Source organism: Quercus suber, unplaced genomic scaffold, assembly GCF_002906115.3.
Source record: "Quercus suber isolate HL8 unplaced genomic scaffold, Cork oak 2.0 scaffold_61, whole genome shotgun sequence".
Classification (NCBI taxonomy): domain Eukaryota; kingdom Viridiplantae; phylum Streptophyta; class Magnoliopsida; order Fagales; family Fagaceae; genus Quercus; species Quercus suber.
In genome coordinates this window covers 1024764-1043985 of record NW_027069526.1, presented here as the reverse complement: position 1 = coordinate 1043985, position 19222 = coordinate 1024764, and the positions used below count along the sequence as shown (strand labels likewise).

Sequence of the window (19222 nt, the reverse complement as noted above, 5' to 3'; positions counted from 1 at the left end):
ACTTGAAGAAACATTCCAACTTTATTTACAATGGAATTTCCCAGCAAAGCAACTCATTCAACAATGTCCTATTTTTTTTTTTTTTGTTGTTTTCTTTGGTTACACAAACTGTTCAGCCAAATGTGGAATTTCCCAGCAAAGCAACTCATTAAACAATACATTGTAGTAAAGTAGAAGTAATATTTTCTGACAATGTGCAACTGTATTAAGCTCTGACTGGTCACATATTTGTTTTTTATTCAAGTAGACTGCTACCTCTGCATCCATAGTGGTAATAGCTCTGGATCTATCAATGACACTTGTGGACCAAAGTGGCACATGGCTGATGTACTTTGGTTATTCATTTCATTAATTTTCTTTCTGCCGTCAGCACTTAAAGTTGAACTGACTACATTTGCTGAAGGTGTTTTGCATTTCCAATGGACATTTAATTGTTCCATTATGTTCTGTTTGTAACTGAAGAGGGATGCTAATGAAAATGGCAGCCTTCATAAATAATGGTAGAAAATCCTAATGGCCGTGTGTCATGGGATGAGAAACCTTATCAATGTGATTGCTCACATTTGTTCCTCTAAATCCATTTTAAATGACGAGTCTGTAGCTTCTGATAATGTATAGAATAGGAGTTGGTTCCACTTGTCATGAGAAACCCATGGGGCTCCTAAATGGTTTTTTTATAGTTTTTTTAGTTCTTTTTATTCTTTCGTACAAATAAATTTTAATAGTAATAGCAAACTTACTGAACATTCATATCAATGTTTGCAATTACAATATGTTCTGTGCAGCTAAATAATTTAACAAAGGAGAACACAATTCTAGTTGAGAAATTACGTATTGCTAAGATTATGTACAACAACATAGATGGCGACAACAAAGAGATTCTATTTTCCAATAATGATGCTATCAGTGCTACCTGTGCAAAAACATATGAATAGGCATTGATTTAGGTGCACACAGGACTAAATAGCACTTACATCACATAATATGTGTAAGCTTATAATTTTTATGATGTATTGCTCTGTATAATTAATTAAAACTTGATTGTTATTGTCTTACAAAAATGCGTTTCACTTTGCTTGTTTGATGTACTTAGGTCTCCGTCATTTGGAAGACTGAACTCTGCATAATTGGGACATGACCATATACATTATACCAAGGTTGTTGAAATTATTTTTCACTAATTGGTCCTTTGAGGAACCTCACATTATACCAAGGTTGTTGAAATCATTTATTTTCCTGGGGGATCATGGTGAGAGTAAATTGTAACCAAAAGACCTTTCCCAGCTACTACAATATTGCCTAAAATCTCAACATGAATGCCCCCCTCCCCAACTACTACAATATTTCCTAGCTACTACAATATTTGAAAACTTGTTTTTATCATTTTTATTGTTTCCAGCTATACCACTACCAAACTACTTTCTTCAGTCATGGAATATAAACAATCGAGAGAGATGAAAACTCACCTTTAAATCCCCTGGAATGGATGAGACGTGCCACCAACACTTTAGCCACAACACATTAAAAAAACGACACCTGAGATATTTCCAAATAAACCAAGGTAAAATAAAATAGTTTTTTGGCAGTAAAATTGTAGCACTATTGAAACGTCATTCAGGCAATCTCACAAACACATCAATGGCATGCCAAGGATGCTCATCTAATATAAACACAAACACAAACAACGAAAAAAAAAAAAAAAAGCATCTCATATTAATATAAACAAAGCATAAAAGTTTTGCGGAACACAAATACAAACAAAAAAAAAAGCGTCTCATATTAATATAAACAAAGCATAAAAGTTTTTCACTAATTGGTCCTTTGAGGAACCTCACATTATACCAAGGTTGTTGAAATCATTTATTTTCCAAGGGGATCATGGTGAGAGTAAATTGTAACCAAAAGACCTTTCCCAGCTACTACAATATTGCCTAAAATCTCAACATGAATGCCCCCCTCCCCAACTACTACAATATTTCCTAGCTACTACAATATTTGAAAACTTGTTTTTATCATTTTTATTGTTTCCAACTATACCACTACCAAACTACTTTCTTCAGTCATGGAATATAAACAATCGAGAGAGATGAAAACTCACCTTTAAATCCCCTTGGAATGGATGAGATGTGCCACCAACACTTTAGCCACAACACATTAAAAAAACGACACCTGAGATATTTCCAAATAAACCAAGGTAAAATAAAATAGTTTTTTTGGCAGTAAAATTGTAGCACTATTGAAACGTCATTCAGGCAATCTCACAAACACATCAATGGCATGCCAAGGATGCTCATCTAATATAAACACAAATACAAACAAACGAAAANCCTCAAAAAATCAGGCCCAAAACTTGATTTAAATTAAAGCCACAAGCGATAACTTTCATTCACTTCACTATATTGGGCTTCCATGCTCAATTTTATCTGTTTAATAAAATTTCTCCCTAATTCACCATATACTTGTATTTAGTCTAAAATACAATAGAAACTCACATACTTGACATCCAATGACTCCCTAAAATCCGGCCATACCCACTCCTAACAACCACTCAAACTCCAATATACCACTACCAAACTACTTTCCTCAGTCATGGAATATAAACAATCGAGAGAGATGAAAACTCACCTTTAAATCCCCTTGGAATGGATGAGCCGTGCCACCAACACTTTATACTTCACTACTTTAGAGTCTTACATTCTTCCAATAAGCCACAACACATTAAAAAAATGACACTTAGATATTTCCAAATAAACCAAGGTAAAATAAAATAGTTTTTTTGGCAGTAAAATTGTAGCACTATTGAAACGTCATTCAGCAATCTCACAAACACATCAATGGCATGCCAAGGCGCTCATCTAATATAAACACAAACACAAACAAAAGAAAAAAAAAGCTCTCATATTAATATAAACAAAGCATAAAAGTTTTGCACCAAAAAAAAAAAAGAATTGAAACAGAGAATAAAAGTTTTGCACCCAAAAAAAAGAATTGAGATGTAGAGATACCTCAACCAAAGAGGGAGGTTCTGTCAGTATTTATAAACCGTGTGGAAAGGAATAAAGGGAGGAAGGAAATCAGATAGGCAGCCGTTACTGAGAAACAGTAGAGCAGGAAGATGAGTAGCTTTCAAACTCTCTATTTTCTCACACAATACCTGAACAAACTCTCTGTTTTCTCACACAATACCTGAAGCTTCAATGTTTTTTTTTTTTCTTTTTCTTTTTCCTCCCTTTAAGCTTCCCTCTACGTTACATATTACAAGACCCTGAACTCAATATTTCAAAACCCTGAATGCAAAACCTGAACGCTTCCCTTTTATTTTTTTCCTTTTTTATTTTTTTCCTTTTTTCTTTCTTTCAAACGGCCTTGAAAGTACCTTTTTTTTTTCTTTTTTTCTTTTTCCTCCCTTTAAGCTTCCCTCTACGTTACCTGAATTATTTTTTCCTTTTTTTTTCCTTTTTTCTTTCTTCCAAACGGCCTTGAAAGTACTTTTTTTTTTTTTTTTCCTCCTTTAAGCTTCCCTCTACGTTACCCTAATGCTTCCTTTTTAAATTACGCTTCCTTTTGTTTTTTTTTTTTTTTTTCTTTTCTCTTCCCTCCAATCCGGCTTGAAAGTTTTGATGTTGGGCTTCATAGTGGAACTAAATAAATATAAGGTGGGCTAATTAAATAGATACTGGAATTAAATAAATAGATAGTGGGAGTAAATAAATAAGTAGTGGGCTGTAGTTATAGGGCTGGGATTTATAGGGCTGCAAATTGTAAAAACCAATTAAAAATTGAAGGAAAAATTATTTTTTTAATAAAAAAAATGACGTGGCAGCTGATGTGGCGTAACGTGAGAGAGCAGAATTAAATTCTACGCTTCAGCTTTTAGTAATATATAGATAGATTGATTGATTGATTGATTTAAATAAAACATGCCACATCATTTTAAAAAATACAAGTCATTAAATAAAATAATTAATATTTACCAAAACTTTAAAAAAATTAACTTTACAGGAAAAATCTCTCTCTCTCTCTCTCTCTCTCTTCCATAGCAGACAACCAAGGTAGGATACTTTCTCTTCAAACTAGTTTGAAAAGAAACCCTTTAAGATCCTCATATATCTGTATATTAAGTGTGAATTTTGAAAATCTAACCGTTGGATTACATATTTTTATTATATCATTCATGCTTGTAAAATTTCAAGAAAATCAAAAATTAATTGCTATGTTATCAAACAAAACTTAAAATTTGAAGTTTTTGTAGTCTAAACTTGTGTATGAAAAATAAGTTAATTTTTTGATCAAATTGTAAATAACATTCGATATAAACAAAATTTAATATGAATGTTAAGAACATAAGGAACATAAAATTCAACTGTTAAATTTTTAAAATTCATACATAAAGAAAAAATAATTAAAAAAAAAATATATATATATATATATATATATAAGAAGTTTGAGAAGATTCTCTTCAAACTAGTTTAGAGTAGGAGTGGCAATTCATGTTTGCTTGTTGGATTTGTGTTGTTTTGACTCATGAGTAGTTAACTCTAACCCAACATGTTTATTAAATTGGTCAGGATTCCTCAACTCTAACACAATTCATTTATTAAATGAGTCAGTTATGTCGACCTGTTTATTATATTTTATCAAACGAAAAAAAAAAAAAGTATTAACGAAATTGATATGAATGAAAAACCAAACAAATAAATATTTTTAATATAAAATTCAGAACTAACGAGTAACTGCATTAAAAATAATAATTCAAAACTAAAGCATATCTCAATATCACAAATAATCAATTATAATATGTCAAAGAAAATAAACCACAACAACACTACAACAAAAGTGGGCTATAGTGACAAAAACATTTCGTCACAATATATCCTTATTTCGTCACGAATACATATGGTGACGAAATATTGACGAAAAAAACATTCGTCACCTAAGCTCCGTCACCTTATGTATTGGTGACGAAAATGTTTCGTCACCAAAAAAGAAAAGATAGGTGACGAAATTTTTTCGTCACCAATAAAAAATGATAGGTGACAAAAGTTTTTCGTCACCTAATGTTTTCGTCACTAAACCTTACTTTCAATGACAAAATATTTCGTCACCAAATATTTTTTTTTTTCCAATATCAATAGATAAGGTGACAAAGTTTTGCGTCACCGATTGTTTTTTTTTTTTTTTTTTTTACTTCAATAGATCAGGTGACGAATTATTTCGTCACCAATTTTTGCTTATAGTCAGATATGGCGAAGAAAATTATTGTCACCAATTTTATTTTTTTATTAATATTCTTTACATTTACTTGCCATTATATTAACCTGTTCATTTCTAACAAAATCCATAAAATAAAATAAAAACACATCCATTCATTTCAAACCAAATCCATAAAAAAACATCCATACAATCTAAAAATGCAATAAAGATGTTCACAAAGTAATTACAACCATTTATATACAAATGATGTCTTAGCTTCCAAACTTTACAGAAAATTATTTGAGTTCAAGTAGTTCCACAAAAGCTATCTTTTTGCCACCAATCCCATATCTGCACAAGTATAAAGGAAAATACATCAATAACAAACTAGACTGCAAACCTATATCCTTGATCAGATGTACTACAAAAAATATATATATATAATCTCTCTCGATTGTTTATATTCCATGACTGAGGAAAGTAGTTTGGTAGTGGTATATTGGAGTTTGAGTGGTTGTTAGGAGTGGGTATGGCCGGATTTTAGGGAGTCATTGGATGTCAAGTATGTGAGTTTCTATTGTATTTTAGACTAAATACAAGTATATGGTGAATTAGGGAGAAATTTTATTAAACAGATAAAATTGAGCATGGAAGCCCAATATAGTGAAGTGAATGAAAGTTATCGCTTGTGGCTTTAATTTAAATCAAGTTTTGGGCCTGATTTTTTGAGGGGAAAAAAAAAAACCCTGATTGTTATCAATGCATTAATCATATATGTACCCCACATCTACATGACTTCTAAATCTCAATTATAAGATATGAATCCAATTATTAATTTTGTTGATGTTGAAATAGTTTAGGGTGCATATCAAATATATGATGCATTTGTCTTCACATCTGACCAAAAGCAACAACCAACTATGATCCTATGCTAACACATGATATGTGTGTCGGTGAGAATCAAAAGTCACAGTTAATTTACATATTTATAACTAAACAATGAAAATTATGAAGAAAATAATTACAGCAGTTCTTTTTTCTACTCTTTAAAAAGTCACAAATTTTCAGTTTTTTTTTTTAATTTATTTATTAATGATTTCAGTTTGCTTTGCTATTGCATCGACCCATAACAAATATGACTTTAATTTTTTTTAATGACTCCCAAATGATGAATTCATGAATTAAATAGAAATAAATAATAGGGAATTAAGTATCAAGTTTGTGGTTGAAGGAGGTTGGACGTAATACCTTATAACATGTGATATAGCGATGGTAGCATCGCCAAAAATTGTAAACAGGTTGCCCATTGCTCCAGGGTATGTGATGTCTATATTTATTTTTATAAAATAAAGTTTAATAAAAAAATTAGTTTAAATTTCATTTAATTTATTCTTTTTCTCTAGAAAAATTTTATATGAGACAGGTGTATAAGACACCTCTATTACTAGGCTCCACGACGTGAAGCCAAGGCTACTCATATTGCAGTGGAGAATGAAGTAGAGTTGGGTATCAAAAAAGCAATTTATATGAAGGAGACGCTCTTAATGTGATCCAACCACTTCAAAGCACTATCAAGATAAACTCCCACACATATACACACACATATAAACCCATTTTAATACTAGAGAGAGAGTGTATATATATATATATATATAATTTCTGGAAGCCTAAGAGGGTGTTTAAATGGTCAATTGAATTTTTGGGGTCTTGTAATTTTTTTGGGACACAAATTTTAAAGACATTATATACATTGTGAGAAGACCATGACCCCCTAGACAACATGATAAATTTTGTTGCTGTGACTGAGATTAATAAATTTTGTATCTTCAAAAACGCTAAATTATAGATTAAAAATTCATACATCTCATTATCCACACAAATAGTCTTGCATAAAAATCGATGGCAATGTAAGAACCCAATATTTATTATCTAATACTTGAGATTCTGGAGGCAAACGTGTGTGCAAAGGAATAGATGACAGTGATAACATTTATAACTACATCATATCTCACCAATTGGGCATACTCACACCATTGAAGCAATTAACTAATATGTCAATCGATCCCACTACTTTAAAAATATAGCTTTTGTGAAATCTGAACGATTAATTTCTACTCAATGCATTGTCCACTTCTATAGAATATACAGTTTTTCTTCTTCAAATGATGACAAAGTTCCAACTAGCCTTCATTTCACTATCAGACAAAGTTAACATCAGACAAACTTAACTTGATTTAACATTATGTTATTAGATACATCCACTAGATTATATACTAAAAGTTGATGGCTGGCAAGGCAAAAGCCACCTAATCATTTGAAAAGCCCCAAAGAAAATGGAAAATGAAAAAAAAAAAAAAATATGCGAAAAAAAAAAACCAAATGAAAACTGAACAATCGAAGATAATTTACAGGATTTAAGACTTATAGGGAAGGGTATATGAAAGGCTTCTATTATAATAATAACAAAAAAAAAAACCCCCCAAAAAAAATAATTGAAAATAATTGCAAATAAATTCGACAATCACTCATCCATACAACAATCAAAACACTATAAATTACAAAACAAAACAACAAAAAAATCACACCAAAAATAGCATAGAAATACACTCTCCAATCACAAAAATGAGAATGCAACATGAATTACTGACAGATTTATTGCTCAAAATATTTTCCAATGTTGGAAGACAATCACCAATTTTTTAGGCAACATCAAAATCAGGTACACAACTTCAAATTCAAATCTCATGTTTGTTACTTTCACATGAACTCGCCACTTTTTCCCTACTAATCACAATCAATCACATCCAAAATTGTGGTACAAAATATTGAAATCTTATATTTTCTCTTTTTATTAACTTTTTACTATGACGTAGTGCGCAATTCTATAGTCATCATTATATTTCTAAAATAAAAAATATTTATGGCTTCATCAATCAAATATTGCAATTGAAAAAAAAAAAAAAACCATTTATACACTCCCTAGGGGCCGAACGGATGTAGAGTTTTTCTTTATGGCTACGGCCCTTCACATTAAAGTTTCCTGCGTTACACAGATGTTGTATTCCAAAGTCATAACATGAATGATGTTACATATATATATATATACATATTTTTTCTTCCTCATTACAATGTGTATATATATATATAGATATATTTTCTTTCTCATAACAATGTTGCTCCGGATATCACAACTTTCAATTTCCTCTTTTTATTAACTTTTTACTGTGAAGTACTGCGCAATTCTATAGTCATTGTTATATTTCTAAAAGAAAAAATATTTATAACTTCAATCAAATATTTCTAACGCATTACATTCTTAATATGTCTTTTCGTTTTTTAAAAACAGTTGTAAGCAATTCAATCGGCTAACCAAAAGGAAAAAAGTTCTTCACCACATCAACCTAACTGGACTACTCCAAAATCCATTATTCCTTCGAAACGATGAAGAAAAACTCATTCATCAATGCTTTAGGGCTGCAAACAAACAAGCACTATTTTTGGTTAGAGCTCACAAATATTTTGTACAAGATCAAACTAAAGTGGAAAAACAAATCCTTCTTCAAGCAAACATAGAAGGAGACAAAAATGCAAAGTATGGACTCGCAATTGCATTGTTATGCGAATCAAATGATGAAGGAATACAATTACTATTATTAATTCTAAACCAACCAGATGGAAAACAATTGCTGCAAAACTATCGCCAAATCCTTCGACATACTGTTTTTGGAACAAACAAATTTCGCATCCCAAAAAACCAAGCATGCAAGAAAAATGGAGTGGGTCATTGGGATCGTGAATGCCCTTACCCATATGGAAATGAAGAATTACATGTAACATGCAAAATGTGCTCAATTGACTTGGAAATGTACAAATTAGCCAACCGAGTTTGGTAGAAATTATGTTCCCAAAAAGCATAATACAATAAAATTTCCTCATCCTATTTATAATACTAATCTCTATCTTTAAAGGAATAGATCTTTTTTTATTATTAAAATTTATTTTAAAACACTTGAAACAACTTATTACAATCCTCTAAAGTTTTCACCTATCATGACGCTAACTTTGAATTTATAAAATTATTTCTATCTAATTTTAAGTTAATTAAATTTTACTAACTTGGGAAGATGGAATATCATCTCTTGACTGACTATTTGTATTGTTTCCACATCTAATTCCAAGACAATACCTTCTACCATCACGAATCCTACAATATATTGTTTATACATATATAATGCAACTTAAGTAGTAACACATTCAAAAATATTTCAAATAATAACACAATCATAAAAATAAAATAAATAAATAACCACGCGCAACGTGCGGGTCTACAACTAGTATATATAAAAGCAGAGACCTCATGTGAAAAAGTATAAAGTTCTGCCAAGTGGCGCATTCTATGCAAATAGAATTGAAATATTCTCAAGTGCCAGATTAGAGATAAGAATAAATTAAATATTGATTTTTTGTTTCATTTGGTTCAACGTTTCAAGACTTTGCTTATTAAAAATAAATATTCTTTGTATCATTTGGTTCAATATATCTAGACTTTTCATCATTCACACATACATACAAAACTCTTTGTATTTTAATTCACAATTTCACCTCTTGCACTTCTACCCCTTTATGTAAACCCATAGCCATTCATGTCATCCCATATCAAATACACATAGACCAAAAACGATTTCATTTACTTTCAATCTTTCGACAACACCTACCTAGCTCTAACATTGTTATTTCATCTAATCCTAACCCGTATGAGTTGGTTGCAACCAAGGAATAAGGGCTTACATTTTGTATTGAGTGACAACGATAGTTACGATTTTGATGTTAAGGTGATTTATGGGTTTTGTAAATGATGAGATTGAGTGTGGGTATTTGGGATGTGTATTTTATTTTAGAATTAAGGAGAAAGAGAAAGACACATTCTATATCAACTTTTATTTTATAATATTCCTCCAAAGTTATTTTTATATATATTATTTCTCATTACTTCAATTGAATAATCATAGTGGATATGTATGTGTAATTTATAATTGTTTCTTTTTATGATGAACTCATTACTAATAGAGTTTTTAACAATTATGCTATAATACATATACAAAATTCTCCAAAACCATCTTACATAAAACATTATAATATTATCCGTGCATCATACGGGTAACTTACTAGTTAACAATAAAGATTATGCAATATTTGGTATTTAATTATCACCTTATTATTGGATATAAACGGAAGGGCGAGTATTATAACATTAAATATTGTTAGGGGTATAAATTTGAATTATTGAATACTAAGGAGTAGAGAAATTAATTTGCTGAGTTTTTACAATAGCTATGGAGGGTAGGAGCAGTTTGGATAAATTTTGGACGGAATTGGCTTGGCAAAAGCCATCTCAAGGCTGGGTTGAAACTGAACTTTAATGGTTCTTCTTTGGGCAATCCGGGGTAAGCTGGGGTTGGAGCTATCTTGAAAGATGAGTCTGGTGAATGGACTAAAGGATGTGCTCGAAATTGTGGCATCTAAGCAGTGTGATGGCTGAGCTATGGGCACTTAGAGATGGGCTTGTGTTAGCTAGAAACGAAAATGTTTCTAATTTGTGTGTGGAATTGGATGCCATAGCTATTGTTCATCTTTAAAAAATTCTCATGCCAATTACTCATTAAAGCCTTTACTCGCTAATTGCAAGACCCGTTGAAGTCCTTCCCCAACCTTCGGATTGAGCGCATTTATAGGGAAGCAAACTGGTGTGCTAATGCTTTAGTAGGATTAGGCAATTCTAGCAATGAGGCCTTTGTTATGTTTCATAGCTAACCGCCAGTGGTGGAGCAGTTATGCTCCTTTGATAGAGAGGGAACCTTTTGTAAGTCTTATTTCTAGTTAATTGCTTATTATCATTTTTCACAAAAAAGAAAAAAGAAAAAAGAATACTAGGGGGTAACCACATTGCTTAAGAGTGTATTGTATGTAATATAACTTATTTTACCATTTCTTAAAAGTTATCATGGCTTTTGAGTGGAGTTTACGATGAACCTTTGTGTTATAACCCCTTTTCCTTTCTTTTGTGTGTATGTTTGTGTGTATTCGGTTTTCCAAAAAAAAAAAAAATACTAGGGGGTAAAATCAAAATGACTCCGAACATTAGGTGTTTAATCTTCTATATACGTAATGTAATTGAGGTTATGGAAAGAACAATGTTTCTATTGACCAAAAGGTTAACAAGGAATATGTGGCACAATGTGATTTTTTAGCTTTTAGCTTTTTATCACACATTTAATGTAAAATCTATCAAAAGGTATATTGTTTGTATCATATTTAGAAAATAAGCTACCAAAAACTATGGAATACCCAAACGGATAATCTAGTATAGAGTAGTTGAAGAAATGAACTAGGTTTGAGAATAACAATAGGAACTGAATTAGGAGAAGTGTCAATAGCTTCGGCTCATCGTGGGCCTGTAGGGAGACTTCGGACTTCCTCTTCCACATTCCTAGGCCACTTAGGCTATTGTTTTTCTTTTCTTTTTCTTTATATTTATTATTTTTTTCGATATTATCACTTTAAATCACCGAAGGAATTCATTTCAAATGAAAGGATCTTTTTCCTTCACGTAACTTGTATAAGTCATCCTTAAAAATCTTTGGAACTTAGAAATATATTTTCTTTTTGTTCATTTTGTTGGGTTAGGGCCAAATGTTCCTTTGATACCAATACTCTTTTGTGTTGTAATAACTCTTCCCTCCCAGTTGCCATTTGGGATGTTCTTGGACTTTTGTAAGAGGCAGCAGACAGCAGTGACCTTTTGTAATGCATATATGAGTTACTGAGCATTATCGTAGAATCGTCACATATGATTAAAAACATTGCCTTTGCATTTCGATGTGAATGTACCGATGGACAATTGCCTCAGTAGGTTTTTATTCACAAAAAATTATTGAATTTGGCTTAATTACAATGAACTAAAAGTTACAATTCTGCTTCTTTGCCACTTTTTCTTCGCATTTTCAGCACATGAGATATATCATATAGACTGCGCGCCTTGATATCCCAAATCCATAATCACCCAAAAGAAAAACTGTCCCTAATGGAAAATACATAGCCTGATTATCTGGTCAAGATTGTAGGCAGGACTTGGGTTGAACCACTCCCGAATTGGTGCCATGGGCATTAGTACACTTAGAGATGACTTGCTGTCCAGATTTATCTGATTTAATCTGTATGCTACTCAAAGTTATTCCAGTGCAAGCAACAGATTTACTGCAATTGAGGTTAATTGCTACATATGTGCTTGATGTTCCAACTATGTCATTGTAGGTCACTTCGCTTATTTGAACTCCAGTTGACTGTAGTTAGAAAAGTTAAATTTAATTTGTATTACGTATATAACATTTACCTTACAAGAAATTAACTATCATTCTATATATAACAAGGTTTTGTTTGATTTACCTTTTGTGCACATGAGTTACCTCTAGCACCTTTAATATCGCAGTAATATTGATCGATATATATTGGGTTTTGTACTGATTGTAAGGTGATGTGCTCGAATGAAATCTTTCGAACGTAACCCAGTCCAACCTTTTTACAAATATTGTAAAAGTATTAGATATAAATAACAAAACATTATAATTACTTATAATTATTACCTGCCATGTCTTGATCCGAGCTCCATTTGTGCTTCCCTTGAAATTAACTCTCTTCACATGAATGTTTTCGACTTTAACAGAATTTCCATTCTTGCCTAAGCTTCCAACGCTGTTTTGAAACAAACGTGAATATAAGAAATTAATCACTTGTTACAATGTACATATCTAAGGTGATAAATATGGTACATTGTAGCTAGCCTTTTGTTTTATAGTAGCCAATAAGTTTCAACAACAAATCTTGGACCCTTTTTTATTCTTAATTTGAATGATTGTCTTATCTAATTAAATGTAAAAGAATTATATTAGTCCTTGATGTGGAACTGCTTTTTTTATCACTTTCTTTTTTAAATCCTAATTATTAGTAATTTTTTTATGTTAAAGCGTGGAGTGAATGGGTAGACAAAGCAGTATTTTATTATTCTTTTTTCCAAAATCAAGAGGATTGGGTTGAAGAAATAAAGGATTTGTAGCATGGAAAAAATTGTCGTAGGTAGATGACCCACCTTACTCCATGACCTGGTCCACAATTAACGAATGATACGTTAATATTAGATGTCATATCTCCAATGGAAACACAATCGTCACCTGTTGATTATGCAATGTTGAGTCAGTTCATATATCCACTATATTAGTTTATAAATCTTTTATAAATTGAATTATTACTACGTATTAGTCTCATATTAATTAGTTTGATTGAACAAAAGTGACTAAAATTTCTTACCTGTAGCTATGACAGAGTTGTTGACAAGGACATTTTGAGAGCTTTCAATGTGAATGCCATCAGTGTTAGGGCTATTTCCTGGAGCTGTTATATGTATATTCTTAATCAAAATATCATTACTCTGATATATCACCATATGCTCTTGGGCACTGTTAACGAAGTAAATGCCGCTAATAGTGCTTTGCTTGCAAGATATGAGGGACAATGCCTGCAATTAATACACCGTATAGATAAATATTATATATAGTAAAAATGTTTTTAAGAAACCGCACTTATTTAATTAATCATAAAAACACCATGCATATAACAAATAGTAATTAAAATACAGTGAATGTTATAGATTTGAATTCTATTATATCCAGTGGCAGAGCCACACACAAGGGTGGGGGGGCCAAGGCCCCTCCAAAATTTTAAAAAATTAATTTATTGTATGTATATTATTTACATTTTAAAAAAATGTAGCATGTAAAAATTAAAGTTGGCTCCCCCAAATTTTGAGTCATTTCAACGGTACTCTTAAAAGAAAGAGAAATCATATTAAAATCATATAATTTAAGAGGTTTAACAAATTAAGCTATGTAGAAAATGATAAATTTTTATATATATCTAATAAAAGAAATACATGACTTTCACATACTCTTTAAAATTTAGAAGATGATAAATTCTCTTAATAAATTAATTTATATATATGTGTGTGTGTAGAGGTTTGTTTTAACTAATATATTAGTATCACAATTTAGCCCCTCCAAACCAAAATTTCTGGCTCCGCCCCTAATTATATATGTGAGTTTCAGTTATTGCAACTGGTAAAATCTCTAATAGATGAATAAGAGATCTAGGATTCAATCTCTGCCTACACCAAAAACTGATTAGTGTCTTGGTCTGATAATAGAGTTATCATCAGGAATGGACGTCATAGGTTGAAAATCTTTCTTAAAAAAAAAATCTATCATATCAATAAATAAAAAAAAAAAATACCATGCATATAGAACAAAAATAAAAATAAACGATATAGTGCAAAAATATGATATAATCTCAAAAACTCATGTAAAAAGTAGACCTTAATGTATACTGATACTTACCGTTGGTGCCAATGAAGTGCATCCCTTCTGGAGAAGGAAAAAAATAAAAAAGGAATTAGACATTGAAAGAAAGACGTGAGATACTGAATTGTAAAGATTAATTATGATTGAACTTTAAAGTTGATTAATACCAATCATTGTATTGGGTTTGGAGCTATAAATATATATATATATATATATATATTACGTACCAGGTTAGGGTGATCGCTGCAAGACTGGCCCCACCAAGCGGAGCCATGGCTATCAATGGTGCCAGTGCCAGTGATTAGGAGTCCGGTCACACCATTAAATGTTAGCCACTTGCTTGTGTCACGCCCCGACCATACACTTGGTGAGGATGGCGAACTAATTGTCCCTATTAACTGTACAAATTTCAATCAGCATATAATATTGCTTATCATCTTTTCTTTTCTTTTCTTCTCTTCTTTACCACTATCTTTTCTTTTCTTTTCTTCTTTACCACTCGGAAATGAAATTTATATTATTTTCTTTAGTGTTTAATTCTTTAAATTATTTTGTGTGCCTAAAACATGTTTCTCTCGTTTTGACAATATGATTCTCTCCTATCTCTCCCCCATATTTAAGCAGTGGGTTGAGTTTGAAGCAAAAAACAAAAACCTTTGCAAACCAAACACTCTAAATATATATGTATATACCAAATCCTATTAAATTTAGGAATCCTATACTAATTAACTCATCCTTTCATTTATATTTTAAAGATTCAAATCCATTTGTTTATGTTACTATGAATTGGGACTATTAAACATATAATATTTGTTAGAATTAACCTAAAAGTGAATATCTGAAATATTATTTAGCAAAATTTAATTATTAATTAATTAGATTTGATTAAGATTTGAATACATATATATATATATATATAGTATAAAAATCAAACCCTTCAGCCCTAAATCCTAAGAGCATTCACATCAGTATATGTAGAATAGACAAATGTGTAGAATTTTTACAATTTTGCTTAAAAATAACTCACATTACTTTGTGTATAATTGTGTAAATTTACATATTTATTATAGTAATCTTGTAAATTTATACTGACTCTATTTATTTTGCATTTAGTTGTTTTTTTTTTTTTTTTTTTTATGTATTCCGAGAATGAAGGAAAAGCGTGGATGATAGTGGTTGTGTATGGAAAAAGAGAAACAATTAAAAAACTCAAGAAAAAATCGCATTTTAATGAAATATAGCGTAAAATAGAAAATTTGATATGTGGTGTTTTGAAAAGTGAGTATGTAAAAAAAAAATAAATAAATAAATAAGTATTGGTTCTTAGACTAAAATAGATAAGAAAAAATTTTGCACAAGTTGATACAAATGTTCTAGAAATGTGAATTTGTACTTATCATCTCATACCTATTTAAACAAAAAAAAAAAAAAAAAAAAAAAAAAAAAAAAAAAAACAGCTACAAATTCTTCCTATCTGGGTTGGAAACTCCGCTAAATACAGCTAATTGCCATCACTATATTTGGACATGTGATTTTTATTAAAAAAAAAAAAAATTGGAATCAAAACATAGGATTTATTAATGTAAAATGTAAACTTTTTTTGTAGAATATATAAAAAGAAATGAGAAAAATTGAAATACAATATTTTAGGTGCAGTACATTAGATTATTTAATTGGATTTAAACATCCGATTGTATTAAATTTAATTGTTTTTTTTTTTTTTCAATAACATTACTTATGTTATTCGTCAATATAAATGGTATTTAAATTTAATTAAGGAATATGTATTTAAATAATTGTATCTAAATTTTATCGTAAAGTAATATATTCTGCATTATACATCTTTCTCGTTACCTGAAATGAAATTTGGCTAGATTTGCATGGACCTTTAAAAATAAGAGGATAAACCAAAAAATTCCTGCTACTTGGCACCACGACTGTAGGATTTTGAGTTGTTGCACCACATGCAGCCTTCCATGCTGCTGAAAATGCCTATACGTAGTACATAATTTTTAGTTATTTATATATACTAGCCTTACTAGGCTTTACATTTACTAGAAAAAAAATATATATATATATATATATATTCACAAGGAAATTAATAAAAAAATGTACATTGGAATCATCTGTTTTCCCATCTGCCTTAGCACCATAATTTAACACACTGAAAATCGTTGCGGCACTTGAGAAAGGCAAATCAGCAGAATACAGCCCAAAAATGAGCATCAAAGCAAAGACATCCTGCAAATAGAAAGTATATTAATGTTTATAGTTTTAACCAAACTTAGTATTATTATCAAAAACCCAAAGAGTAAAAGCTTTCTCAGTTCTCACCATGGCATTCATTATTGATTCAGAACCGTACAGGTCGATTATTGTAGAATTAGTGGATGATCTACAAGGAAAAACAAGGAAAGTTGAAGAATAGTCATAACTGGATAAGTTGAAAAAGAAGTATTAAGAGTTAAAAAGTTGCATGCATGCTGTGAAATTACAATCAAAATGAGTATACCAAAGAGATGGAACCTGTACAAAGAAATGAAAGAGGGTTCTGATTTCATTCTTAACTCTCCATTTAAAGAAATGTATCTCTCATCTTGAATGAATAAATTGTATCATCTTTGAATTGAATTGAATTTAGCCAAAAAAAAAAAAAAAAAACTCATTTATCTTCTTTATTTATTTATTAGTATCAGTGCTGCATTAAAATTTTTAGACGTTACAATTAAAGAGCTAATAAGGTTTTCATGTCTGGTAAGTAAATATAATCCAATAAATTCAAATGGATGAAATAAATATTTAGAAATAGATATTTCAAATGGATGAAATAATCTAGATATTTCAAATAGATATTACAAACATCTAGATTTCAGGGAATGTGACATCTAAAATGTAATTATTTCTATGTTTACTTGGATTTGGAATCAAATAAAAATCTTGAGAATATAAAATGCTTATATTTGGTTTATTTCAAATAATCTTATGACTTTTTTTTCCCCCAAAATACCATTTGATTCATAAATACATGACATAAAGTATTTTTTTTTTTTTAAATTCCCTCCAAATAATTTATAAGAAACAAAATATAAACTATAAATCATGAAATATTCAATGAAACTATAGTATAACATATTTTAAATGACATGTATACTACAAAAAAAATAACCATTTAAATTGTCAATTTATAATCGTTTTTTGTTTCATTTCTATTGGTTAAAGGGTACTAAAGATAGGTAAAATTGTCGGTTAATAAAAAATATAACTTTATCTAGGCATGAGAATGTGGATACCCACATTTTTTTTAAAATATATGGATTAATTTATGTGCATTACTTTAGACTAAAAGTATATACGCATTAAGTTTAAAAACTTCTAAAAAAAATTTGTTGAATATGGACACATATTGGTTAAAGGGTACTAAAGATAGGTAAAATTGTTGGTTAATAAAAAATATAACTTCATTTAGGCATGAGAATGTGGATACCCACATTTTTTTAAAGGAAATCCATATTCTCACAAAAAGAGACAAAAAGGGCATTAAGTGGAAATCTATATTTCTTTGATATCTAATTTGCTTGTGTAATTTGAAACCAAATGTAAGAACCTTTCAATGTTATCAAAAATCCTAAAACATTACTGAAGTTTGCATTATATTTGTTAGAAACTCCCTTGTTAATTACGTTGAGGTGTTTACATTTTATTTTTTATAACTCTCAACTAAAACAAAAGAGAAGCAAAACCCGAGAGAGAGAGAGAGAGAGAGAGAGAGAGAGAGAGAGAGAGATGCTTACAACTAAGGTGCTCAAGTTTGGGACTGTTAGGAAGACAATCTTCATTGAGACAATCTTCATTGAAACTATTTATACATGAAGGATATCTAAGAAAAGCAAGTGCTAATTTTTGTAACAAGAAAAAAATAGGTCGAGACAGGTATTATTTTTAGACTAACAGCAAACTAATAACGTTTAAGGGCCAGAGAAACCAGCAGGAAGTAACAGATTATTACTAGAAATATAGCAATTAAATTTTATCCCGAAAAAAATGATTTGTCTATTTGTAATTTGTTAAGATAAGACAAAAAAGGAAAATGACGAAAATAGAACAAACTAAAACGGAACTTACTAAATAAAGAAATTAATTCATAGTGGTGATGCAAATGTTTAGCTTACAGATTCATTATCTAATTTTCTGGGATAATGAATCTAATTTTCTGGGATAAGTAGATAAGTTGCAAAGTTGATTGAACATGATATCAATATTGAGAACTATTCCACATGATTATTCTTTTGTATAACAATTATGTTTATTAGGCAGAAATTTAATTGTTATTCAAAATATAATCTACTTCCACATTGATATTAATTCGCTTAGGGTTTGACAGACATTTTCTATGTTCTCTATATTGTTAGAGTGCCTATGTATCATAAACTCGAGTAACCCTTCACTAGTTGCAACTTTATTAATGTTATAACAAATAAAGATCAACATTCGATCTACATATAAGAATGTTAGAAAAGTAGTTTGATCAGTATTTTTATTATTATTATTATTATTATTATTATTATTATTATTATTATTATTTTAGAATGAGTTTGATCAGTATTTAAAAGCGAAAAGTTTCT

The 19222-nt window shown here is 30.1% G+C and overlaps 1 protein-coding gene and 1 long non-coding RNA gene across 2 annotated transcripts; both read right to left on the bottom strand.

The window, feature by feature from the left end:
* Positions 1–417: 417 nt before the first annotated feature.
* LOC136067176 (uncharacterized) lies at positions 418–2707 on the bottom strand. Its single transcript, XR_010628695.1, has 3 exons — positions 2626–2707; positions 2099–2169; positions 418–1536 (listed from the first exon to the last, which is right to left on the bottom strand). It is a non-coding gene; the product is annotated as an uncharacterized LOC136067176 (long non-coding RNA).
* A 9365-nt stretch (positions 2708–12072) lies between these two features.
* Positions 12073–18434, bottom strand: LOC112036694 (polygalacturonase). Its single transcript, XM_024069527.2, has 11 exons — positions 18392–18434; positions 16935–16995; positions 16716–16841; positions 16455–16592; positions 14828–14998; positions 14637–14663; positions 13555–13762; positions 13337–13418; positions 12834–12942; positions 12637–12765; positions 12073–12533 (listed from the first exon to the last, which is right to left on the bottom strand). Exons 2-11 carry the CDS (start codon positions 16944–16946, stop codon positions 12303–12305), a joined length of 1233 nt encoding a protein of 410 aa, XP_023925295.1. The 5' UTR covers positions 16947–16995; positions 18392–18434; the 3' UTR covers positions 12073–12302.
* Positions 18435–19222: the final 788 nt, after the last annotated feature.

What these genes read in the sequence shown, in the direction of transcription:
- LOC112036694 (XM_024069527.2), bottom strand. An exon ending in GGAAAACAGATGATTCCAAT is followed by an intron (nt 16,593 to 16,715) that starts GTACATTTTTTT and finishes TACTACGTATAG; the next exon opens with GCATTTTCAGCAGCATGGAA. An exon ending in CAACTCTGTCATAGCTACAG is followed by an intron (nt 13,419 to 13,554) that starts GTAAGAAATTTT and finishes CATAATCAACAG; the next exon opens with GTGACGATTGTGTTTCCATT.